This window comes from Callionymus lyra, chromosome 9, assembly GCF_982586985.1.
Source record: "Callionymus lyra chromosome 9, fCalLyr1.hap1.1, whole genome shotgun sequence".
Classification (NCBI taxonomy): Eukaryota; Metazoa; Chordata; class Actinopteri; order Syngnathiformes; family Callionymidae; genus Callionymus; species Callionymus lyra.
Genome location: NC_141826.1, coordinates 3779049 through 3805378, shown reverse-complemented (window position 1 = coordinate 3805378; position 26330 = coordinate 3779049). Strand labels below are relative to the sequence as shown.

Below are 26330 nucleotides of genomic sequence, written 5' to 3'. Positions count from 1 at the left end.
ATATGACTGTCCATGACAGCACTACAACTACTGTCACTTTCTTGATTCTACACTGCATAATACTTCCTGTTGGATCAGTACATTTGAGTCATTTGTCCGGCTGTAATTGAAAGGTAAGTAAAAGGCATGTGACTGTAGTTGTATTTATCATGACAAATCATGATAAATCATGAAATTCTTGATGGGCATAAAAACTACAATCCTTTATGAAGATGTTGAAATAAAACTCTAGATGACAGTGTCACAATTCAAACAGAGAGTCAACTTCAAACCAGCAAGTTATTTTACTGACTAAGGCATGAATCATTTACTGTCTGATCCGGAGTTTTGATTTATCCTAGATATAGCATGTGGTTTATGTGACATGCTGTTCGCTTTCATTGCACTGATGTCGATGGTTAAATTATTGCCAATCCGTTGAGGAATGTTGGATCAGCATTGGGTTTCATGTTTAAAAAAAGTGTGTCACTTATATAGCCAACACATTGAGTGGGTGGCTAGGGTGGGAGCGTCACAGGGGTTTTATTGTGCAAGCTTGCATGACGCTGTTTTCACCCGCTGAACTGTGGTCGGCAGGCAGAAGGATCAGGTGACCCACTTTCAGCTAAATCAGGGCCCACAACCAATAGCAGAATTCTGGTAGTTCAATAAAAGACAATGATGACAAAGTCAAAGGCTGAAATAGGAATATTTGGAAAAAAAATGGAAAAGTAATTTAATGTAACACAAATGACACAAGTATTGTGTCAGTTGAGATATTCCTGCAAAGCAAAAGAAAATATTTGACATATATTGAACTCATTCACCCTAATGATAGTTATACAGTATATACTAGCTAAAATACCCAGAATTGCCAGGGTAGGTCAGGTGGGTGGGTTTGTTTAGTAATGGTCTTAAGGAAAGAAAGCTGTAAATGTAAATTAATTAAAAGACCTATCCGTATACAGGTATGCATTTTGACTTAAAGCTTTCTATTTCTATTTCTTAAATACTTCCTATTTGTCGCCAAATGTCTGCATAACTGCTGCACTGTCCAAATCTGCTTGTGCATCTGACGCTCCATTATTTTGTCATTTGTGATCCCCAAGATGAACCTATCAACTTAAGGGTTGGCTGTAAATGCAAGGGTTTAAATTGTTTTATTTTGTTATTGATTATTTTATTGTGAAAACCTTCAAACGTACTTAAAGACAAATTTGGTAATCCATTCATAGTTGCCAAATCATGACAAAATACATTCATGGCATGAAATCAGCCTCAAAGATAGTGAAGCTGTGTCTCAAATCGCATACATCTCTTAGTGTACTGGAAGTTAGTATGCATCAGGATAGTGTACGTACTAACTAGTGCGCAAATTCTCACAAGATAGTATGTCTCAAATCAAACACAGCACTCAAACCGGAAATTACGTGACAGCTTCTTCTTCTACTACTATTTAACGATGATTGCAACCAGCTGTTGGAACGCTATCGCCGACACCTGCTGGTAGCAAGTTTGGATGAAGAATTTAAGAAAAAATATGGGATATTTAAATATTTAGTGTGCATGGCGCAGTAAATTTCATATACTAAGAATTGAGACGCACTTACGCACTTAAAATAATAACCTTGAGTACGCAAGTATGCGACTGGAGACACAGCTAATGATTGCGTGGACAACCAAAAGATGGCTGACAAGCTTCCAGAATGGGGAATTGGAATTGGAATGTTAAAGTCACAATGTATCAAGATGACCAAGATGAGTTTATCACGCGGGAGGTGATAAGTTCTGATGTTACGAGGTACGCTCTGATGTTAAGAGGTACGCTCTGATCTTTTGGAGGAAACAACACGAATTCTCTAAGTTGAACACAGTTCTTATGTTGAAACTTAGTGATCGTAAAAAGGGGCAAACCCTTATGATTAGTGGACGTTTCTTTGGCGGGAAAAGGGTCCTTCCAGACTGACACAAACCTCTTGTATTGAAGTGCCTTTGGATACCTTCCTAGTGAGTTTCTTCTAAGCACATACAACATGCAGGAAAATTTGAGTCCAGGAAAATCTCTCAGTCGACACATCCTTTATTTTCAAAGTAATCTCATCCATCTTGAGTCTGTTGCAGCTCATTCCTAATCAGCCCAGTGTAAAAGCCCCCCCAAAAGAATTCACTCATTGATTGTTCTTCTGCAGTATGCATGACTTCCAAGCTTCCATCTGTTAGATCACCTCTCCTCTTCCCGTCTCCTGCTAAACCCTACAATTTATTTCTTATATTTGTATATTTTTTATGGAAATAAGGTTTTTTTTGCTTAGTCAAAGTATATTTGGTTTTGTGGTTGGTTTTAATCTGAAAGTTGGTCCGAAAAATAATGACGACATTAAATAGGTCCGTGGTCAGAGACCATACTTGAAGCCATCTGTTTTAAAATCCTTACACTATCTTGGCCTCGACTTCTTTTCCTTTCAGTCCACCTCCTCTTACAAAATAACTACTTAATCAGCTGCGTGATTGCTGCCAAAAGTTCAAAGATGCAATGAACTATCAGCAAACATCTGCATTTGTGTTTATTTGTAAAGCGCCTTTCACAGACCAGTGTCACAAGGCACTTAAACAACAAAACAATACACAGTTTAAAAAAGAGATGAGGTCTCAGGGCTGATTTTAAATTAAATATTTTTAATAATATGTTATATTTTAATGATACTTCAATTTGTTCACCTGTCAAATGAGGCTACATTTAAAAAAGAAAAAAATCAATAAAAAAGATGACACTCTTGTAAAATAGTGGGTCACACAAATGCAGTGATTGGTGTGATTCTAAGGTAATTTTTTGATATTGTTTTCATACCTATTTTGCCTAGTACTGCGTGTCATAAAAGGATGATGAAAAAGAGATGATATCTCGGGACATGAACAGAGTTGTTTCATTGAACACATGTGTGACTTATCTTTAGACCCTGCAGCTGAGTTTAATATAGCTTGGAAACCTGAACCTCGTCTCATTCTATGCTCTGGACAGAAGTACTCGACTGCAGTATGAGCGAGGTCTCAGAGAATTCTTCTCGACCACCCTGCTGGGGGAGCTCTTAGTATTTTGATCAGACCGACAAAAACATACAAATAAATGAACAAAAATAATTTTGCCTTATGATGCCTTACATTTCCTATTTTCATGATTTAATCAATGTTCAAAAATTATTTCAGAGACCAGGAAAGACAACTGTGTTGCGCTAGATATTGAGCTCACCTTCTACTTGTTTGTTTACCAAATTATTCTGCTACACCATGAAGAAAAGAATCCTGATTGCACACACTAACTGGAACTGAAATGGAATCTTGGTGTTTCGCAATATAGGAGTCTGTCTGAGAGCTCTAGCTTGTTCTGAATCTGAGATCAACAAAAACAAACCAGGCTATGGCCATTGGCTTCAGTCAACCTGTACCAGACCTCTCTGCGAGCATAATTTGATATTTTCCCCAAGTACCTTAAAGTAGTGAGGGGCTGATGAACCTTCATGATGCAGTCTCATTATTTTCAGAGCCCATTAGATGGCGATCTCTGCACTATTTTTCTTTGTTTTGAACATCTTTTCTAATTTATCATTTTTAAACTGATGGTGCCACCTACTGATCTCTAAACAATATGACACTGCTTCAAGAAGCTTCATCAGCCCAGCTCTACCTTAAAGAACAAGATGTAGGAAATGGCATGATGGGTGGAAACAATCCTCTGAAAATAAGTTAATTCCAATGTTAATTATGCGACACACTGAAACAGTTTTTCTACTAAAATATCCTTGTATTCAGCACCTTCCATCTAGTGATGGTCAGATGAAGCTTAATGAATCAGTGTCATGTTGTTTAGAGGTCAGTATTTGGCGTGATGTGATATTTCATTAGAACAGTTGAAAAAAAAAAGAGAGACGGCCATCTAGTGGTCTCTAACAATAATGACACTGCTTCATGAAGATTCACCGGACCATCACTACTTGCATTTAGATCTTGACTCTAGTTTTCAAGACCCTCCTGCTGAAATACAGAATTTTTTTGCAACCTCCATATTTTTCAATGGAGATGGTAGTCTATGGGTGATGGAGTGTGTTGGGTTTATGCCTTTCACACAGTGAAGGAAATAGCAAGACAAGACGGTCAACTAGCTCATTTATAGCATTATAAAGAGGTCAACCCACTCTCTGGATGCAAGAAAAATGACCATCCAACTGCAATGTGTATCATACGGAAATGTTTGGGCTCCTCTTCAGGGTGAATAAACATTTGTGTGCCTGCTATTCTGGCCTCCCTGAATGACGGTTTTAGACAGACTAATCAGACCATCAATTGTGAGTATGTGGCTTAAGTGCTCTTGTCCAAAGACACAACATGCATTTTGAGAGATTGTCCAGCCACACAGCAGACCTGAATTAATATCTCAGACCTAGGCAGTGCGGCCCTTTGACTGTATTTATGAGGCTCTCATAATGTCAAAGTTTGATCATGTATAAATGGTTCTAATGCATTAACAAATGTATTTTGTATTTATTATTAATTTACATTAATTTTCCCCTCCTTTCTTGTGTGTAATTTTTTGAGTATATATTAATCCCTCAAAACATAGTTAGTTGAAGAAATGTTTTGAAAAGAATATTCAAGAATAAACCTGCAGCTTATTTAGCTTAATAAATGTCATGGCCTAATGATGAATGTCCTTTTTTTCGTATTTCTTTTTGCTTGACGGCCCAACAACATTCACAGAATTGAATGTGACCCTTGCAGAATTATAATTGCCCAACCCTGTTATATCTTCTCAAAAGCAGCATTGATGTCATTATATGAGTTCTAGAAAACCTTCTCATGTAATATTAGCAAAAGCTAGGAATACACACGCTAAAGAAGATAGCCCATCACTACATCTCAGCAGGGGTTGAGATGATATCCATTTGAAAGCAACCAAATAATAGTCGAAGCATATTTAATAAAATAGAAATAGCATGTGTATATTTTTTAGACTGATATTATTGACAAAATAACAACAAGTTGTTTAAAATATTAAAAAAGGTTGTTGAATGTAGAATGATCACACTCCTGCAACCTAGAATAGGATTAAAGTTCAAGGATAGTAAGAAGAAGTTTCTGGTTTTGTCAGCCCATACAACGATACCCCCATAGAGAAACAGTGGAAACTGTTCATTATGATTAAGTCATTCAAAGGAATCTCCATCAAACTCTATAGAGATGTGTAGTGATTTATAGGCCTTATAAAAAGGTTTATTTTCAGAACATCTAAGTTCTGGTAGATTTAACTTTAAGAGTAAGAGGCTCTTAAATTGACCGTTATTACACCAATAGAGACGCGAACAACGACGTGACGTTTTATAGATTTATTTAAAAAGGGACGAATAATGAATGACAAAAATTGAGTATGTTATGGTAAGTTTCGGAACCGAGAATAAAACGGAAACGGGAAAAGAATCGTAGACGAAATCTTAATAGACTACCCGCATATTAAACAACCCAGACACAAATCAATTTGTTCAAGATGAAGTGATCAGCTTCTTACTTGACGGTGGATGGTGAATGGAGGTTTAGGCAGCAGCTGGAGACCAGATGAAGGTAACAAGCGGGTGGATGACGGAGTTGGAGGATAAGGATGAAGGAGAGGATGATGAGGAAGACAGTCAGGAACGAGGGAATCAAAGTTCTTTTGACGAGGGGACCAAGCGGTCCGATGAATCACAGTGTCGTCTTCCTGGTTGTAGACACCTCACGTGAACGCGCTGAACGCCTGGAATGTTCACTTCGCTGAGGGAAAGTCTTTAGGTCAGGAACACTTTCTTCTTACGGGAGGTAAGGATGATTCACGGGCTGTTGCTTCTTGATGGAGATTCGCAGTCTGGGAGACGTGCTTCGAATATTGGAATAATCGGACCGGTCTGGTCAAGATTATTAAGAAACTCACGGAACTTTGCGGAGTCAGGAAGGATGCTGGAAGCGGGTCCTTCAGTGCGGTCCTCAGTTTGGACTTGCAGGAGCTCAGGTCAGGAGGCCGGAGATCGTCTTGAAGGCAGGTGGTGAAGACCAAGTTTATCACGCGGGAGGTGATAAGTTCTGATGTTACGAGGTACGCTCTGATGTTAAGAGGTACGCTCTGATCTTTTGGAGGAAACAACACGAATTCTCTAAGTTGAACACAGTTCTTATGTTGAAACTTAGTGATCGTAAAAAGGGGCAAACCCTTATGATTAGTGGACGTTTCTTTGGCGGGAAAAGGGTCCTTCCAGACTGACACAAACCTCTTGTATTGAAGTGCCTTTGGATACCTTCCTAGTGAGTTTCTTCTAAGCACATACAACATGCAGGAAAATTTGAGTCCAGGAAAATCTCTCAGTCGACACATCCTTTATTTTCAAAGTAATCTCATCCATCTTGAGTCTGTTGCAGCTCATTCCTAATCAGCCCAGTGTAAAAGCCCCCCCAAAAGAATTCACTCATTGATTGTTCTTCTGCAGTATGCATGACTTCCAAGCTTCCATCTGTTAGATCACCTCTCCTCTTCCCGTCTCCTGCTAAACCCTACAATTTATTTCTTATATTTGTATATTTTTTATGGAAATAAGGTTTTTTTTGCTTAGTCAAAGTATATTTGGTTTTGTGGTTGGTTTTAATCTGAAAGTTGGTCCGAAAAATAATGACGACATTAAATAGGTCCGTGGTCAGAGACCATACTTGAAGCCATCTGTTTTAAAATCCTTACACTATCTTGGCCTCGACTTCTTTTCCTTTCAGTCCACCTCCTCTTACAAAATAACTACTTAATCAGCTGCGTGATTGCTGCCAAAAGTTCAAAGATGCAATGAACTATCAGCAAACATCTGCATTTGTGTTTATTTGTAAAGCGCCTTTCACAGACCAGTGTCACAAGGCACTTAAACAACAAAACAATACACAGTTTAAAAAAGAGATGAGGTCTCAGGGCTGATTTTAAATTAAATATTTTTAATAATATGTTATATTTTAATGATACTTCAATTTGTTCACCTGTCAAATGAGGCTACATTTAAAAAAGAAAAAAATCAATAAAAAAGATGACACTCTTGTAAAATAGTGGGTCACACAAATGCAGTGATTGGTGTGATTCTAAGGTAATTTTTTGATATTGTTTTCATACCTATTTTGCCTAGTACTGCGTGTCATAAAAGGATGATGAAAAAGAGATGATATCTCGGGACATGAACAGAGTTGTTTCATTGAACACATGTGTGACTTATCTTTAGACCCTGCAGCTGAGTTTAATATAGCTTGGAAACCTGAACCTCGTCTCATTCTATGCTCTGGACAGAAGTACTCGACTGCAGTATGAGCGAGGTCTCAGAGAATTCTTCTCGACCACCCTGCTGGGGGAGCTCTTAGTATTTTGATCAGACCGACAAAAACATACAAATAAATGAACAAAAATAATTTTGCCTTATGATGCCTTACATTTCCTATTTTCATGATTTAATCAATGTTCAAAAATTATTTCAGAGACCAGGAAAGACAACTGTGTTGCGCTAGATATTGAGCTCACCTTCTACTTGTTTGTTTACCAAATTATTCTGCTACACCATGAAGAAAAGAATCCTGATTGCACACACTAACTGGAACTGAATTGGAATCTTGGTGTTTCGCAATATAGGAGTCTGTCTGAGAGCTCTAGCTTGTTCTGAATCTGAGATCAACAAAAACAAACCAGGCTATGGCCATTGGCTTCAGTCAACCTGTACCAGACCTCTCTGCGAGCATAATTTGATATTTTCCCCAAGTACCTTAAAGTAGTGAGGGGCTGATGAACCTTCATGATGCAGTCTCATTATTTTCAGAGCCCATTAGATGGCGATCTCTGCACTATTTTTCTTTGTTTTGAACATCTTTTCTAATTTATCATTTTTAAACTGATGGTGCCACCTACTGATCTCTAAACAATATGACACTGCTTCAAGAAGCTTCATCAGCCCAGCTCTACCTTAAAGAACAAGATGTAGGAAATGGCATGATGGGTGGAAACAATCCTCTGAAAATAAGTTAATTCCAATGTTAATTATGCGACACACTGAAACAGTTTTTCTACTAAAATATCCTTGTATTCAGCACCTTCCATCTAGTGATGGTCAGATGAAGCTTAATGAATCAGTGTCATGTTGTTTAGAGGTCAGTATTTGGCGTGATGTGATATTTCATTAGAACAGTTGAAAAAAAAAAGAGAGACGGCCATCTAGTGGTCTCTAACAATAATGACACTGCTTCATGAAGATTCACCGGACCATCACTACTTGCATTTAGATCTTGACTCTAGTTTTCAAGACCCTCCTGCTGAAATACAGAATTTTTTTGCAACCTCCATATTTTTCAATGGAGATGGTAGTCTATGGGTGATGGAGTGTGTTGGGTTTATGCCTTTCACACAGTGAAGGAAATAGCAAGACAAGACGGTCAACTAGCTCATTTATAGCATTATAAAGAGGTCAACCCACTCTCTGGATGCAAGAAAAATGACCATCCAACTGCAATGTGTATCATACGGAAATGTTTGGGCTCCTCTTCAGGGTGAATAAACATTTGTGTGCCTGCTATTCTGGCCTCCCTGAATGACGGTTTTAGACAGACTAATCAGACCATCAATTGTGAGTATGTGGCTTAAGTGCTCTTGTCCAAAGACACAACATGCATTTTTAGAGATTGTCCAGCCACACAGCAGACCTGAATTAATATCTCAGACCTAGGCAGTGCGGCCCTTTGACTGTATTTATGAGGCTCTCATAATGTCAAAGTTTGATCATGTATAAATGGTTCTAATGCATTAACAAATGTATTTTGTATTTATTATTAATTTACATTAATTTTCCCCTCCTTTCTTGTGTGTAATTTTTTGAGTATATATTAATCCCTCAAAACATAGTTAGTTGAAGAAATGTTTTGAAAAGAATATTCAAGAATAAACCTGCAGCTTATTTAGCTTAATAAATGTCATGGCCTAATGATGAATGTCCTTTTTTTCGTATTTCTTTTTGCTTGACGGCCCAACAACATTCACAGAATTGAATGTGACCCTTGCAGAATTATAATTGCCCAACCCTGTTATATCTTCTCAAAAGCAGCATTGATGTCATTATATGAGTTCTAGAAAACCTTCTCATGTAATATTAGCAAAAGCTAGGAATACACACGCTAAAGAAGATAGCCCATCACTACATCTCAGCAGGGGTTGAGATGATATCCAATTTGAAAGCAACCAAATAATAGTCGAAGCATATTTAATAAAATAGAAATAGCATGTGTATATTTTTTAGACTGATATTATTGACAAAATAACAACAAGTTGTTTAAAATATTAAAAAAGGTTGTTGAATGTAGAATGATCACACTCCTGCAACCTAGAATAGGATTAAAGTTCAAGGATAGTAAGAAGAAGTTTCTGGTTTTGTCAGCCCATACAACGATACCCCCATAGAGAAACAGTGGAAACTGTTCATTATGATTAAGTCATTCAAAGGAATCTCCATCAAACTCTATAGAGATGTGTAGTGATTTATAGGCCTTATAAAAAGGTTTATTTTCAGAACATCTAAGTTCTGGTAGATTTAACTTTAAGCGTAAGAGGCTCTTAAATTGACCGTTATTACACCAATAGAGACGCGAACAACGACGTGACGTTTTATAGATTTATTTAAAAAGGAATGAATAATGAATGACAAAATTGAGTATGTTATGGTAAGTTTCGGAACCGAGAATAAAACGGAAACGGGAAAAGAATCGTAGACGAAATCTTAATAGACTACCCGCATATTAAACAACCCAGACACAAATCAATTTGTTCAAGATGAAGTGATCAGCTTTTTACTTGACGGTGGATGGTGAATGGAGGTTTAGGCAGCAGCTGGAGACCAGATGAAGGTAACAAGCGGGTGGATGACGGAGTTGGAGGATGAGGATGAAGGAGAGGATGATGAGGAAGACAGTCAGGAACGAGGGAATCAAAGTTCTTTTGACGAGGGGACCAAGCTGTCCGATGAATCACAGTGTCGTCTTCCTGGTTGTAGACACCTCACGTGAACGCGCTGAACGCCTGGAATGTTCACTTCGCTGAGGGAAAGTCTTTAGGTCAGGAACACTTTCTTCTTACGGGAGGTAAGGATGATTCACGGGCTGTTGCTTCTTGATGGAGATTCGCAGTCTGGGAGACGTGCTTCGAATATTGGAATAATCGGACCGGTCTGGTCAAGATTATTAAGAAACTCACGGAACTTTGCGGAGTCAGGAAGGATGCTGGAAGCGGGTCCTTCAGTGCGGTCCTCAGTTTGGACTTGCAGGAGCTCAGGTCAGGAGGCCGGAGATCGTCTTGAAGGCAGGTGGTGAAGACCAAGTTTATCACGCGGGAGGTGATAAGTTCTGATGTTACGAGGTACGCTCTGATGTTAAGAGGTACGCTCTGATCTTTTGGAGGAAACAACACGAATTCTCTAAGTTGAACACAGTTCTTATGTTGAAACTTAGTGATCGTAAAAAGGGGCAAACCCTTATGATTAGTGGACGTTTCTTTGGCGGGAAAAAGGGTCCTTCCAGACTGACACCCCCTCCTCCTTCTTACCTCTCCAATTGTCTTTTCTTCTCATCACACAAGAAAAATCATATGTACATTAAAAATGCTTTAAAACGATTTGTTCTTTCTAGATTATTTTCCCACGGGGCGCGGACATTCAAATAACACCAAACATGACAAATGTAGAACAAGTATTACAAAATGAAGGTTTTGATAATGATTAATTCAATTCTTATATTTCATTTGTGATTACTTTCTTAATTTTGATAACTTCAAACACCTTGCACGTAGCTCCATTCACTTACAAGTATATTTCTTTAAGCAGGTAATACACATTTCAATGAATATTATCCAAGACCCACACACACACACACATTTTGCCTGTGAAAGCATCTGTTAGCACTTTCAATGTTGGTTCACAAACTCTGCGTCTGCAGGAAGCCATAAAAGTTCTTATCTGATCTTGGTTGGTCAGAATCTCACCATGAAGTGTTGAACTCTTCGGTCATTTGAAGGTTTAGCTTGACCGTTCGTCAAACTTCTAATCCTCCTTGCTTCGGGAAGTCGGGCTAATGGACTTTATTGCCCTGAAATATCCCTCCTCTGCTGTGATTACTCACTCGAAGTTTGTGAAATGCCAATTACACCTGGTGTGGCAATTAGCAGAAAATGATTTATTAGAATGTTGTTCTTTTTTATTCACATGATTTTCATTGCACAGGGACTTTTCGGGGGAATCCGCTTCATCCTGGAAGGCCTGCAACATGGCACAGTACGTGGCACAATCAATAAGTTACCATTACATTTAAAGCAAATGACATTCACAAAGTTACTTATAATCACATTTCTTGTTTAAAACAGGGCAGTAGATTCATTAATGTCAAAAATGCATGTTTACAGAAACTGTGATTTGTCAAGAGAAGATGATTCTCACATGCAAATACAGACAACAAAACCATATGATTATATGCATGTTTGTGTGTAGCATCCAGAAGGTGCAGCAGAAGAAGACAAGCACCATGTCTCTTACCATCTCCTCGTCCTCATCTGCATCTTCAACCCTGGGTTACTCCTGCTCCAATAGCTCCAGTTCTTCAACATCTTTGACGGCCCAAAGACACTCCAGCCTGGTTCAACCGCTGTGTGCCAGCCCACAGAGAGTAAGGGATGGTGAAGGGATGATGAAGCTTTAGTTTTTTGATTGGCCTGAAAACCTTCATGAAGCAGTGTCATATTGTTTATAGGTCAGTAGGTGGCCCCATAAGTTGAAAATTATTTTTCGAAAACTTTGTTTTTTCTTTAACCTCAACTCAAGTATTTCTTTTTGTAATGATCTGTGAGAATTATTAATTTTCCCTGGTGAAGTTTCAACAGCCCATCAACAGTTTCCACTGACTCTTCTTCTTTTCTATGTACAGGTGCAAAGTCCACTCTGCAATCAACAGTATTCGGGAAATGGTGTAGCTCCATCTTTTGTGAAGGTAACAAATCATTTTAAGATAGTTTCCATTTGTACAATAGTTTATTATTAGTAGCAAGTGCAAGCTATTTAAAGGTGTTTCTACACTTTTATATTCCAAAGATTGTAACATTTCCCTTCCCTTTCCCTTCTGCAGTGTCTTCATGACGTATCCACAGTGAAGGGTCAACTGGTGGTCCTCGAGTGCAGAATTAGAGGGACTCCGCTTCAAGTCATGTGGTACAGAGAGGAAGAACAGATATTGGACTCAGAAGACTTTCGGATACTACGTAAAAGTATGTTTAAGTTACAGTTTCCTTGAAAAAATTAGTTTTGGTGGGACAACAGTGATTTGTTAGTTTGTTCCATCACCTGTGATGATTGTCTTCAATGCTCTCTCTTCCTCTCATCGATAAATCCAGTTGTTGTAATATTAATGAAAAATGTTGTTACAAGGCGCTTCGTGCATTTCCAATTTTTCCACTTGAGCAAAATGTATACCACTTCTGTGTCGTCTAAATAGCATATAATGATGTTGGTGATGTCCATGTTTGTTGATCTTTTCTGGTTTAAATCTTAGGATTGTGTTTATTGTTTGTTGATCATTATTCCAACTAGATATGGATATATTTGTTTCTAGATTCTTAAAACCTTCAGTTTGGAGTGACAGGTTTTCCTACTAGTTTTATAAAGCAGTTATCAACTCGTATTTTTCTCAACGGATGCTTTTACAACATAAAGGACAACGGCGTCATTTCAATTTATCAAAAGGAACCAACTCACATTATGAAATCATATAAATTCATTTGTATCATTAAAATATATATGTCCTACACTTTGGGATCAACAACACAACGATGGAATGGTGTTGAAAAGTGTTTACCCTTGTGTTATCTCAGGGTTTGTAGAATCCCTTGTGTTGGCTCTGGGTCAAAGTGAACAACCCCCTTGGCTTTTAGAAATACATATTCACTGGTGGAGGTCGTTCGCCTCGACCCAAAGACAACAGGGTGGTTAATAATATGTTGTGTAATTTTTTATAACTGTTGGTTTCATTCATTTAATTCAAATATATATTTAAATATATGATATAGTAGTATATGTATGCCTTCTTTCATTGAAACATGCATTAAAATGTAAATGAAATCATTTTGAGATTCTATTCAGGTGGAAAAAAATAGTAACTGTCCATTGAATTATACATTTTTGATGGATTATTTTCTTCAATGACAATTTCCTTCCGTCTTTTTTTAGAAACCAGCTCTGGATCAGCACCCGGTGAGTAAAAATGTTGATAATACAACAGTACTAAATCACTTAGTCATCGCAATAGTACATTCTCTAAACATGTTTTATTTAAAGGAAACAATAAAAGGGGACTCTCTATGTTAAAAGAACGTTTCCATCGGATTGCACAACAGCGTCATTACAATTTCTCTTGCACTTTAGCGACCTCAAGTGGAAGGAACAAAAATAAGAGAGAGAGAGAGAGAAAAAGCTTCTTTCTCTTAGTAAAATAAAAGTTTCTTCTCCTGTCACTTATCTAAATTAATGAATTCAAAATAATATCTAGTTGCCTGAAGAAGGACGTCAAATTGAAGCTGTTAATGAAATACAATGGAATTCCAATGTTGTGCTTGGAATTGAAATGTCCTTTTGTTTTTATTTGTATGTCATTGACCTACCATTTTATTTTAAATGTTAAAGTTGAGAAATGTGAAGGGTTCGACTGCCTGCCTATTCAATTACATAATAAAGCTTTGATTTATAACATAGCCACATAATCATCTAATACGGATCCATGTTGGTGAAAGAGTCACTGCAATGAAGTCCATCCAAGGATTGACAAGTTCAAAAACCCTGCCTTGACAACGTAGCTTTTTGAGATCAATAAACAAAGTTCTGTTGCCTTCATCAGAGGAACTCTGTACATTGGTGATCACTGAAGCCTTTCCAGAAGACTCTGGCCTCTTCAAGTGCATGGCCTTGAACTCTTTTGGCACCGTCTCCTGCTCTGCTATGTTGGAGGTTTATGACGGTATGATGACTTCAATCACATGTGTATGGAGAAGAATATGGAGATTTCTATATCACTGTTCTCAAATCAAATATTGCCCTTAATTATCTCTAGATGAAGAACAAGAACAGGTGGAGGCCATCGGTCAGGAGGAGTCGCTCTCTTTGAGACAGGAGAAGGACGTTGTAGTCCAGGCGGACTCCATTCACTCCTCCCCACCACAGAGCCCCGAGGACTTTCCCCCTTCAGACTCTATGATCAATCCTTCACCAGAGTGGCCTGAAAATCCCCCTGAGGAAGACATGGCAGGTTTTAAGTGAGTACAGAATATATCCCATCAGACATTTACTGCGGCAGAATTTAAAGGTAATGGAGAAGCACAAAAAGCCAAAGTTCATTATAAGTTTTTTAATAGCTTTTAATACATATTTACAGTTGGTTCTAAGGAAGGCTTGGGTTTTAAAAACTGATTTCACTATAAAAACTATCAACATTTTCCTTTTGGCTATATTCCCAATCATCAGTTGCCAATCATTTGTGTAATAAGAGGCGTGGTCGACCTGTCTGTTATTCACCGAATATTCAAATGTTATTTTTCTCGTGTTGACTAAGGTTTGGGAGAATTTTCAGAGTAATTCCATTTTTTATTGAAGTTACAGGCAGAAATGTATGAGTCAATGGGCACGTCTCACTGCTCTATGTCCAAGAAGACAAAAACATCCAAATACCTTCATGTTGCTTGTCTGGAACTTAAAGAAGTCTGATTATTTTGTTTGTTTGCTGGTTTTCAGTGCGCATGCACGGTATATGTCTGTTTGAACAAAACTCTCTTTTTATTCAAACATTTATATTAGAAAATGTGATTTAGCTCCACCCACTGTTTTGCTGAAGATTCATTATGGTTTACCGTACCACGGCCACTCTACTGTGACCGGTCAAACATTCGGTTTCTGTGCATCATCGCTCCCAGAAGTCTACACCTCCAAGATACTTGTTGTATAAACAAAACAGGGCCTTATTACATCTGGCTGGAGTACACAGCCAAAGATTATAAAGCAGAGTGTGCCATCTAGTGTTCTCTTAAAAATGAAAGACACTGTATCTTGATACTTGTGCTGTGTCTCAAATCGCATACTACTCTTAGTATACTAGAAGTTAGTTTGCATCAGTTTAGTGTACGTACTAACTAGTACGCAAATTCTCCACGGATAGTATGTCTCAAATCAAACACTGCTGCTACACACTAACTGGAAATAAAATGACAGCTTCTTCTTCTACTACTATTTAACGATGTTTCAACCAGCTGTTTGAACACTATCGACACCTGCTGGCAGCACGTTTTGCAACTTTGGAAAAAGAAATAAAGAAAAAATATGAGAATCTAAATATTGGCAAGATATTTAAGATGGTATTAGCGCCGAAGATGTGTCATCCTTCTACTGCTGCTGAAAATGCACCTGTAAGTATATTAATATATATGCATTTATATATGACGTAACTTCCGTTTAAAACGTCACTAAGATGGCGGCCGTTTAGGGTGGTTAGTGTCCATCGAACCATGCTCAGTTTTGAGGGCGTGTTAGTACGCCAATTTAGTGTGCATGGCGCACTAAATTTCGCATTCTAAGAATTGAGACGCACTAACGCACTAAAAATACTAACTTTGAGTACGCTAGTATGCGATTTGAGACACAGCACTAGTGATGGTCTGATGATGGTCTCATGTTGTTTAGAGGTCAGTAGGTGGCGCCATCAATTTAAAAATAATGTGATGTTTCATTAAAACAGTTTCAGCCTTGAAAACAAAAGAAAATAGTGTAGAGACTCTGAAACTATTGACATTTCTTTATGAAGCTTCATCAACAAGTCTTGAAGGCACAACAGTATGACATCCCTCATCCTTCTATTAGTGTTGTTAATCTTTATATGTATCTAAAGCAGGGGTGGGCAATTAAAATTCTTCAAGGGCCACATTCAATTCTGTGAATGTTGTTAGGGGCCGACAAGCAAAATGAAAGATGAAAAAATCCCTAAAAAAAAGGAGATGCGTCATTTGGTGGTGACATTTATTAAGCTAAATATGCTGCAATTTTATTCTTGTATAGATGAGTTTTTTTCAAACAGTTCTTCAATTAACTTGAAAAAAATGTTCTGAGGGATTAATATATACTCGAAAAACTACACACAAAAAGGAGGGAAGTGTTATGTGAAAATGTAAATTAATAATAAATACAAAATACATTTGATAATGCATTAGAACCATTTATACATGATCATACTTTGACATTACGAGGGCTGCATAAATGCTGTCAAAGGGCCGCATGTGGCCCCCGGGCCGCACTTTGCCCAGGTCTGATCTAAAGGATATGTCAGTTTATATCTATTTCCACTTTTTTCCCACAAAAATGTACCAACTCAGCCATAACCACTATTTTTGTTATCATTTTAAAGTTTCATTTTTATAAAACACATTGATTCATAGTTGGACAAGAACATAGAATACATATTTTAACATTTACGTGCACGTGACTACCTGTTCAGATATTAACGTCTGGTGTATTTTGAAATAGCCTTCGAAAAAACAACCTTAGTTTGTGTTGGCATATCTAAGCAGAGACGCAATTGGAATGATAGTGCACGTGCGCGGCTCCGTCAGTCCTCGTCCCCGTCGGAAAGGGGGGTGACGCGCGTCACCTGTTGCAGTCTTGGCTGAGCGTCTCTCCTGGACTGCTGGGTCTGGACCGGGTCAACCTACCTGGAAACTAAACTTACCTTGTCGTGACGAACCTTCGGCTGTCAGTCGTGACGAAGACGCTCTCAGGTGAGATGCGAAGTCTCGGTGCTTTGACGTTATTTTCTACGAGTGTTTACTAAATGTGTCCTTAAAATATTGTTTGTTTTTTTTTGTGTGTTTTTTTAATTCATAACAGTACAGATTCATTGTCCTCCTTAAAAGGTCAAACTATATTAAGAGCAAGAGTTCTATTCTGGGAGTTTGTGTCCTGCTTGGTCAAGGGAACGTTTTTAACTTTTCACTCTGATGTTTAAGAAAAACTCTTATACGTGTGCATGTTTTTAATACATATTTACCATTAAACCATTAGTACTTTCAACTAATCTCGTTCTCTATGAAGAGACTTGAAGGATTTTCCTGATCATTTATTTCCCTATGTGAAAAACGTCAGTATTAGTCAGAATGAATGGGCAAATAAAAAATAAAATATCATGATAATCGGAGTATAAAACTCTGTACTCTACATTAAACATCTTTCAAACAGACCATAAGATTAAAGGATTGTACACTTGTTAATCTACATCGAAGTCTTGACTGATGTTGTCTGCAAAAAAAGAAGAAAAAAAAAATCATATATACAATATATACACATGCCAATTAACACAAATTATCTTTTCGTGACATTTAAAACAACAAAATCTAATTTTCTATTATCCTCATAATCATTGTTTGGGAATTACATCGACTGCTTGTCTCTGCTTAAGTCCTGTAATGTATGACCTGTATTCAATGTGTATTTTAACCTTGGGCAATGTGTTCCACTTTTAAAGGTTAATAATATTAGAGCACATTTGACGAAGCCAAGTCATTTTAAATGGCACGCGGATGGTTGGATTAATGTTCCCGTTGATATGGTGATACATAAATATGGTTTTCAAGGTTAGAAAAAACTACAGGGATTGAGGATGTTGAGAATTCTAATAACAATAAAGATGATTAAGGGAAAATTATTTAATGGGAGTGTTTGGTGATCGAGCGATAATTAGGATGGACTAAGGATTCAAGAAAGAGAACATAAAATCACAATGAAACTCCTACTTCCTGTTACAGTCAGTTTACTAAATAAACATTTTGTTCGGCCCCTCACTGTTTAAGGATTTTGGCCCCTTTTGTGATTGAGTTTTAAACACCCTTAATAAACATATTAAATAGTGAATAAAAAAGAATGGCTTCTGTAGAAATGAATCAGACCTGTCTAATCCTTATTTATTTTTTGATGTTATTCTTATGTATACATGGTGATTTGAGCATGAATGTTCATTGCTAGAACTGAATATTTGAACCTCTGTCTGAACATCTATTGGTTCGTTGATCTTGTTTCTTAAAAAACATTTGTTGAAAATAATAGAGTTTGCAAGATTACACTCGGCACTTTTTGTTGCTGTGTGTCATTAAATACCTTTGTATGTGTGTGCCTGCATTTGTGTGTATATGTGTAACCAGTGGTATCTCTGCACCTGCTAGCGAATGTCCAAATGCTTATACCAATATAGACTTGCCCACTTAATACCTACCCTCACACAGACACACACACACACACAATCATCCTCTTTTTTTTATCAGGAATATCATTTTTTTTAGAGAAAAATTGATAACAACCTAATACTCTCTCTTTTCAGAGTAAAACTGGGCCAAAAGCCAAACCTTTTTTAACAATTTCTAAATGTAGAAATCTTTTATCATAATGTTTTTCTCACGATATTTTACTCCAAGAGTTTTTTACAACACATGTATTTGATAATGTGCTGTGTAACAAGTTGTTAATCAAATACCATGTGACCTTCTAACAGCTTTATGGCAGTGGGTCGGAGCTGCAGTTTATATGGGAAGTAGACGACAATGCAGTTACACTTTAACAACATTAGAGGGAGAGGGAAAAAAATGTGAAATACTATGTAGGGCTGCTTTAATTGCCAAATCTTTGAATCGGAAACTTTAATTTTTTAGTGTTGAAAACACAAAATAGTTTTTTTTTGTTGTGGCAGTACAGAATAAAATAATTAAATAAGATAACACACAAAACAAGCAATAGAAAAACACAACCAAGCACCAAGGTAACCATTCTACGACGCTTAATAACATGAAGAAAATATGCTTTGTACACAATCTAAGGTTAATACACATACCTTTGAACGAATGTGAAGGTTTTTGTCCAAAATTGTTATCTTCTTTGCTCCTTATACCCTTTTCAGTATTCATTAATGTCACATGGGGTGCTTTCTTTTTCTTGTGTCCCAGAAAGAGCTATTAACAAGTACAATTTTAGTGAACATACTTTTGTTTTTCCAGTGAACAACTGTGTTTTACCTTTGGCAATTTTGTACAACCTTTAATACTGTTTGTATAAGAAATCTTTCTTGACAATTCTGAAAATTCTCCCAAACATTTCGGTAAACACCTCCCACATGGACACAAAATCGTACTTACATATTATTTTGTTTAGACAACTCCACTTTATTCTTTCTGTATTGTCGGATTTTCAAACATGCTGAAGTAGTTTTGTTCTTTTTCAGTTTTCCTGACCCCCAGCTAGACAATCACCTGTTTGAAGGATATTTTGTTGGCAGTGAGGAGAGCCATACGAGTTTACCAAGCCCTCCACCGTCCGTTGAAATCCCGCAGAAGATAACCCAGACTTCCAAGTTGTTTACTCCCAGCAAGCTCAGTTTCACTGTAAGAATAATAAGAGTTTTTCTTCTGACATCTAGAGCTTGAGTTAAAAGTATGTTAATCAAGAACATTTTGAAGTTATAATGAAAGGTTCCATCTGCTCTTCTTTCCAAGTCTCACTCAGGAAGCGAAAACATGAATCTGTCAGACCTGCCTACCTTTACTCCCGGTGCTTTCCCTCCCAGTGCCTTCAACTATGAGCGACCAAGACACTTTATCCAGTCACAAGCAGCCTTCCAAGCGCCCAGCTATGAGAGTGTGATGAGGGACGTCAATGACAACCACTCTAACTCTGAACTGAGCCTGAACAGTAACCAGGAGACTTCAAGTGTCACGGAAACAAAGAGTCTCAGTAAAATGACATCAGCACAAAGTCATTCTGTGTCATCATCTATGTCTCAAACTCAATCCCAGTTTCAATCTTTAAATCTAAATCAGTGTCAGACGCAGATTCAGGCCAATGGGACAAGCAAGTCCTCTCAAACATCTTCTAGTGTCAGCTCCCCAGTTTCTACACCGGCCTCCTCTGCCGTGCCTCCTTCCTTCACCCTCCCATTCACAAGTGCCTCCACAGCCACAGCAGCATCTAGTACTTCCCGCACCACGATGCGTTCTACAATCACCCTTACCCCTTCACCAAGCATCCCGAGCGTCGTCGGCCTAGGCAGCGCTTCCCTTCCGGCCAACCAGGACACTATGTCTGCGCCAGCTGCTTACCTTTGCTCAGTTTTGCCTTCCCAGTCCCTTTTCTCTGCGTACAACAAGTCTGGCCCAAACCTTCATAACACATCATCAACTCCAACCCGTACCACTCTTGGACCATCCAGCCCGCTTCTTCCTAACAGGGCCACCCCCTCTCCTTCATCCTTCCCAAAGCCTCTCCCAGTGTCCCCTAGTTTCCCTCGCTCCCCCATTTCCCCGCCATCCCCTTCGTATCTTCCCCAGCCCAACATCAGCGACAGTCCTAATAGAGTTCGACCCGCTGTTGTCTCCTTGCCTGCCAACCTTAAAGAATCTCCGAGCATGTAAGTAGGAAAAATCTTTGAATAAAAGAATAAAAAACAATAGGTAGAATTTTGGATCCAATATAAATCTGGTAGTGAAACGCAGACAAGCTTAAGAGCTAGAATTTCAAAATAAATATAACAATTAACACGGATTAGTTATAAACCTAGTAGACATAGACCTTACCCACCATACATTTTTGTCATTTCCCAATGAGTTAGGAACATCTGGTTACGTCACAGGCAGAGTTTAAGTAATAGAGTAAGAGATAAGTAAAATGCTGTTTAAATAAAGAACATAGACACAGAGATGATCATACTAATAGCCTCAGAGTTGGTGCAGTGCATGGAAATGTACTGTGTAAAGATGAATTACTTTGAGTTTCCTTTTCTTTCTCAGTCTTCCAAAGCCAGTCCTGAAGAAGACAGTGGCTCCACGGCCATCCTCCTCTCGCTCCACAGAAGAGGAGATCCAGGGCTCCAAGGACGCCTTGATCCAGGACTTGGAGAAGAAGCTCCGATCCAAAGAGGCCAAAAGGAGGAGTGGCCAGGTAAGTGTTTTTAAAAACGGCATCATTTTGCACATACTGCGGTGCGACTGCTTCAGAATATGGGTTGGTTTACTCCCCCTTAATTCGATCAGGAACCAGTTTACAATCCATTGTGGCGGACTACCAGGCAGATAGGGCCATAGACAGTAATAGTACACCAACACACTTCTTTTGTGACAGAAACTGTCCTACGAGGAGCGAATGGCTCGCAGGCTGCTGGGTCCAGATAATGCCACCTACATGTACGACCAAGAAAACCTTCCAGACTCGCTAGCAGACCAGGTACTGTTAGGTGGAAGATCCTGGAAGGCATTTGTTGTGGCTCTGCAATGTCCTTAACACCATGGTCTCAACACAGGCAATAATTCACACCCCTAATACTAAAAAGATCCGTAACATTGCATTTAGCACATTATTAACATGTTTCCCAAATTCATAGTTGGTGTGATTTGTTTTGTGACCTACTGTACTGGTGACACTGTATGTCAGGCGTCTTCAACTTATCCAAATACAGTCAAAATAGGTGCAGGTTTTCTAAAGGAGAGTACACATTTCAACCAATCGAGGGGTTAACAAAACCCAGTGTCGGCTAGTCTACTCTGATCTGAGTGGAAAAATGGTTTAAGTTACTGTATATGTCTACTATGATCTCTTCTAGATCAGTTGAAGACCCCTAACACTTTTAGTTTCATTTTTGATTCAGCTGTTTTTGTTAAGTCATATTAAAAGCAAAATAATTGTCTTTCATGCCCAGCACATTGTTAAAATGTTAAAACTGGTACATTCTGTTTTCCGGCATCAGACTCGCGGTGAATACTTCTTATAATTAGATTAGAAAATACTGTCCACAGCAGATGAGTGAGCACTGAGGTAGTTAAAATGCCACAAAGAGACTTGGTTTCCCGAGCTGGGCCTCCCGGTGACCCCAGTGCAACCAACATCCTGAGCCTGGGTTCTCATGCCATCCCCCTGACAAGTGGTGTGGATGTGCACTCATTTTCTTTTGGGGATTCTGTTAGAAACGCTGCGGCTTTGCACCATGCTATTCTCTGACACACACACACAAACACACACACACACACACCATGCCCATCCTCCCCAGCCAACAAGGACCGTCAGCTGCTATTTCTAGACCACTTTCTGAGAATGAGCCCCTCACTGGTGACAGCAGGTCTATTGTGTCAGAACATACAGTGCTACACAGTGTCACTCGGATGACCTGTTACTCAAACCTCCTCCTCTTCACTACCTGACGTCCATTTGTTCTCTGTTCCTGCAGGAATCTGCAGTGGGAAGACACACTGGGGGACTCTGGTAAATATAAAATATCATTAAATATTGAGTTCAAGGACAACGTGGAAGCTGATAGTACCAAGTGTAAGGAGGATCTGGTGATGTGCAAAGTGACCTATTTGTGAACACAAAAGCAGGATTAAATTGTGTTTGTCCTCAAATACAGCAGCAATTTAGATGCAAATAATGCATGAAATGCTATTTAAAATAGAAATAATGCGATCATCTTGTCGAACATTTTGTAAAGTGTATTAATCCTTTCATTATAAATATGCCTTAAAATGTATGAGATATGTTGTCTCATTTTTGTGAAAGGCCTTTATTTATCAACATAAAGTCAAAATAAATGATTATTCATCATTAAAACATTTGTGCAGAAGTTAATAAAAAAGAACAAGATGCTAAAACCACCGTATAGTGATAAATAAGTGGTTTGTATGCCAGTAGTAATACAGTACAGTATGTAGTGATAAATACAGCAACCGCTGTATCATGAGGACAGACTCAGTTTGAGAATAATACCAAGTTCAATTGAATTAGTCGATCAGAGCCCTAGATTATAAAGCAGAGAGTGCCATCTAGTGGCTTTTTCAAAATCAAGACAACTGTATCATGACACCCCATCAACTGTTTCATGAGGCTTCATCAAGACATAACTTACAATATGTGTTACCTGCAGTGTTTATTCGAGTTACATTTAGGACTATCAGTCTCAAAAAGCTTTTGACAGTTTTCTACTGGTTACATTGACTCTGCTTGTGTTGCTGTAGGGGGCGCCACCATTCTGCAGTTGACGAGAGGGGCAATGAAGGTGCAGATATCCAGGAGAAGTGTTATGCTCCTCGTTTCCTGCAGGTCCCGGCAGACCTGACTGTGGAAGAGGGGCGCTTCTGTAGAATTGATTTTAAGGTGAGAATAATAGGATGGACGGACGTAGACACAACGTGAGAAACAAACATACGTGCAGGTCGGAGGACTTCCTGCACCCGATGTGTGCTGGTACCTGGACAACAAAGCCATCCGTCCAGACGACTACCACAAGATGTTGGTGTGTGAGAAGGGGATGCACTCGTTTCTCATCGAGATTGTAACGGTGCACCACGCTGGCGTGTACGAGTGTGTGGCCCAGAACCGCGCCGGGGAGGCGAGGTTCACCATGAGGCTGGATGTGATCGGTAACATAGTTTAGAACAACGATACTATCGAGACACAAGCGCTTATATAAGTCTTTGACCCTCTTCCCAGCCCAGGAGGCCCTTCGTCCTCCCACCTTTGTCCAGAAAATGTCCAACTCCAGGGTCCTGGAGGGCGACACCATCAGGTTAGAATGTAAAGTAGACGCATCTCCTCCACCGCAGCTCTTCTGGAAGAAGGATAAAGACATGCTTCGGATTGATCCCAACAGGATGAGGTGGGTTCAGAAGCAGCTGTGCTCACCCTTACTACAGAAGACTTTCACACTCATGTTCACCCTTGACGTGTTTGTCATGACAGTCTCTACCAGGACGGTTCCGGTCGCCAGTGTCTGCTCATAGAGAGAGTGACAAAGTCCGACGCCGGCTGGTACACTCTGTCTGCCATCAATGACGCCGGCATGTCCACCTGCAACGCACGACTGGATATAAGTGGTCAGTATATCATCCTGTTAGTGTCGCCACGACAACCAGAGATGTAAGAGCTCAGCAGCTCCAGTGACTTCAGAAGGTTCAGCGACAATAGCAGACTTTCACCTGCTGTCAGTGTGTCATGTTTCTAATAGTCACATGACACCAAAGGATCCAGCAGGACCCTCTCTTTTAGACAGGGCCCTAATCCCGACACAAACGTCAATCACTAGAGCAGAACGAGCTTCCATCCCAACACAACATAGATACAAACACACACACCACACTACCCAACAGAGAAACCAAATCACCCACCAGCCCAATACAAAAAAATCTAACATAAACCACCCCAAAATGAAACCAAACACACACAAATCACCCCAACAAAGAAGCAAAAACACACACCACCCCAACACTGAAACAAACCAACACACACCACCACAAGACAAAAACAAACACAGACAACCCCAACACAAAAGCAAACACACCCACCACCCCAATACAGAATACAACCAACACACACCACCCAACATAGAAACAAGCACACACTAACCCAACAGAGAAACAAACACGTCACCCCAGCATGGAACCAAACACACAGACCACCACAAAACAGAAATAAACACACACAACCGCAGCACAAAAGCAAACACACGCACCACCCCAACATAGAAACAAGCACACACTACCCCAGTACAGAAACAAACACGTCACCCCAACACAAAATCAAATACAATCACCACCCCAACAAAGAAACAAACCAATACACACCACCCTAACATAGAAAAAAAACCACACACTTCCCCAACACAGAAACAAACATGCCACCCCAACACAAAAACGAAAAAACGCACACCACCCCAACATGGAACTAAACACACACACACACATCACCCTACCACAATAACACACACACATACACCACCCCAACACAGAAACAAAAACACGCTCCAGCCCAACACAGACGTAAACTAGATGTACATTATCATAATATTCAGCAATAGAGGGTAAATAGAATGATAACATAACGTAAAAAATGGTGTATGAGTGAATGTTGTGTGTGTGTGTGTGTGTGTGTGTGAATGAGAGCATGGCCTTGACTCAAGTGCTTTTCGGAAGAGGGGGCAGTTATTTTGAGAGAGCTGGCATGAGGGGAATGTTGAGTCGACTGCCAGACTGTAAAACCTGCAGCTTCACTGGGATGACGTCCGTCGAGTTCCTTCTATTATTAGCCAGAGCCTATGAGAGCTATCAGCCATCACAGGTCAGAGATGTTCCAGCTTCCACCCCTGAACCTCTCTTGTTCTCCGCTCCTCAGCTCGTGCTGCTCCCGTCATGAAAACCGCTCCGCCTGGCTCAAAGACTCTGAAGCTGCTGTCGTCTATGAGCCACGTTCCCGCCGCGACCCCGGAGAGCTCGGCCCGGCACACAGCGCCACTTTACGAGAGCGAAGAGCTGTAGAGAACTATGACATTTAAGAGGAATCTTGTGCAGCTCATTAGATTGAAAGGTGGTCCTCAACAGCCACATTATACAGGCTGTAGGATGCTGCACTTTCTCTCCTTGTTGAGTTTTAAAGTCTAAAATATGCTGCGTCTGTCTGGCCTTGTTCCGAAGATTTGGGTTTTTTTCAATCATGGTAACTTTTTACGTGCAACTGATGTGTTTCATTGAGCAGTCGGTTTTCTGGAAAGTTCTGTTTTGACAAATCTTTTGTTTCTACTAATGACTCAATACAGAAATTATGAAGGGAAAAGTAATTCTGCAGTGCAGATATCTCTACACTAAAACATGTTTAAAGAGTATACATTGACAGAAACTTTTATTTATTGATGGTTTCGCTTGTTGACCGGAATGCTTCCTGCAGGTCTCCTGAGAATCAACTATGCAAATATTATCTAAATTTATGGAAGTAGAAGTGTTTAACTGCCATCACTGATATTACTGGATCACCTGCAAACGCCACCTATGAATCATTGACCTAAAGTACATCAACATGGAATAAACCTCTTGAAGCAAAACTCATTATGTCAGTAACAGCTGGAGAAGTTAGTGCAGTGTTTCTGGAACCGTATTATGGCATCATGGCAAGACATATAACTTTGTTAAAAGTTTGAAACTGCAGATAGTCCCTAGTGAATATTGTTTGTTGTGTTCTACATGTTCTACTTATCAGGATGAGTGAGAATTAAAGTTGATCTGACTTTCCCTTGCTCGCCGTATTCCTTTGCCAGTGTAATGTTTGAAAGGGAGACTAATGTCAAACCCAAGTCTCCTGACTCACATGTTTAGAATGTTGAAGTCTTCCTCTCCAAGATGCAGTAAGTCCCTCATCATGATGATGTTTTGAAGTTATTACTTCATAAAGTTCTCCCCATCTGAAATC

At 39.2% G+C, this 26330-nt stretch overlaps 1 protein-coding gene across 3 annotated transcripts; it reads left to right on the top strand.

Annotated features, from left to right (window-relative positions):
* myot (myotilin) lies at window positions 1-26113 on the top strand. Of its 3 annotated transcripts, XM_087799519.1 has the most exons (18): window positions 1-113; window positions 11274-11324; window positions 11538-11712; window positions 11971-12033; window positions 12169-12307; window positions 13266-13289; window positions 13930-14049; window positions 14143-14344; window positions 19336-19495; window positions 19607-20517; window positions 20897-21047; window positions 21228-21329; window positions 22327-22361; window positions 23111-23249; window positions 23308-23515; window positions 23586-23751; window positions 23835-23968; window positions 25263-26113. In XM_087799519.1, exons 2-18 carry the CDS (start codon window positions 11317-11319, stop codon window positions 25403-25405), a joined length of 2880 nt encoding a protein of 959 aa, XP_087655645.1. In that variant the 5' UTR covers window positions 1-113; window positions 11274-11316; the 3' UTR covers window positions 25406-26113. The 3 variants fall into 3 exon arrangements, with proteins under 3 accessions (XP_087655645.1, XP_087655646.1, XP_087655648.1); XM_087799520.1 differs by lacking the exon at window positions 21228-21329; XM_087799522.1 differs by lacking the exons at window positions 1-113; window positions 11274-11324; window positions 11538-11712; ... (3 more) ...; window positions 13930-14049; window positions 14143-14344 and adding an exon at window positions 16737-16849.
* The last annotated feature ends 217 nt before the right edge of the window (window positions 26114-26330 follow it).

What these genes read in the sequence shown, in the direction of transcription:
- myot (XM_087799519.1), top strand. An exon ending in CTTAAAGAATCTCCGAGCAT is followed by an intron (nt 20,518 to 20,896) that starts GTAAGTAGGAAA and finishes TTTCTTTCTCAG; the next exon opens with TCTTCCAAAGCCAGTCCTGA. An exon ending in ATTGATCCCAACAGGATGAG is followed by an intron (nt 23,752 to 23,834) that starts GTGGGTTCAGAA and finishes TTGTCATGACAG; the next exon opens with TCTCTACCAGGACGGTTCCG.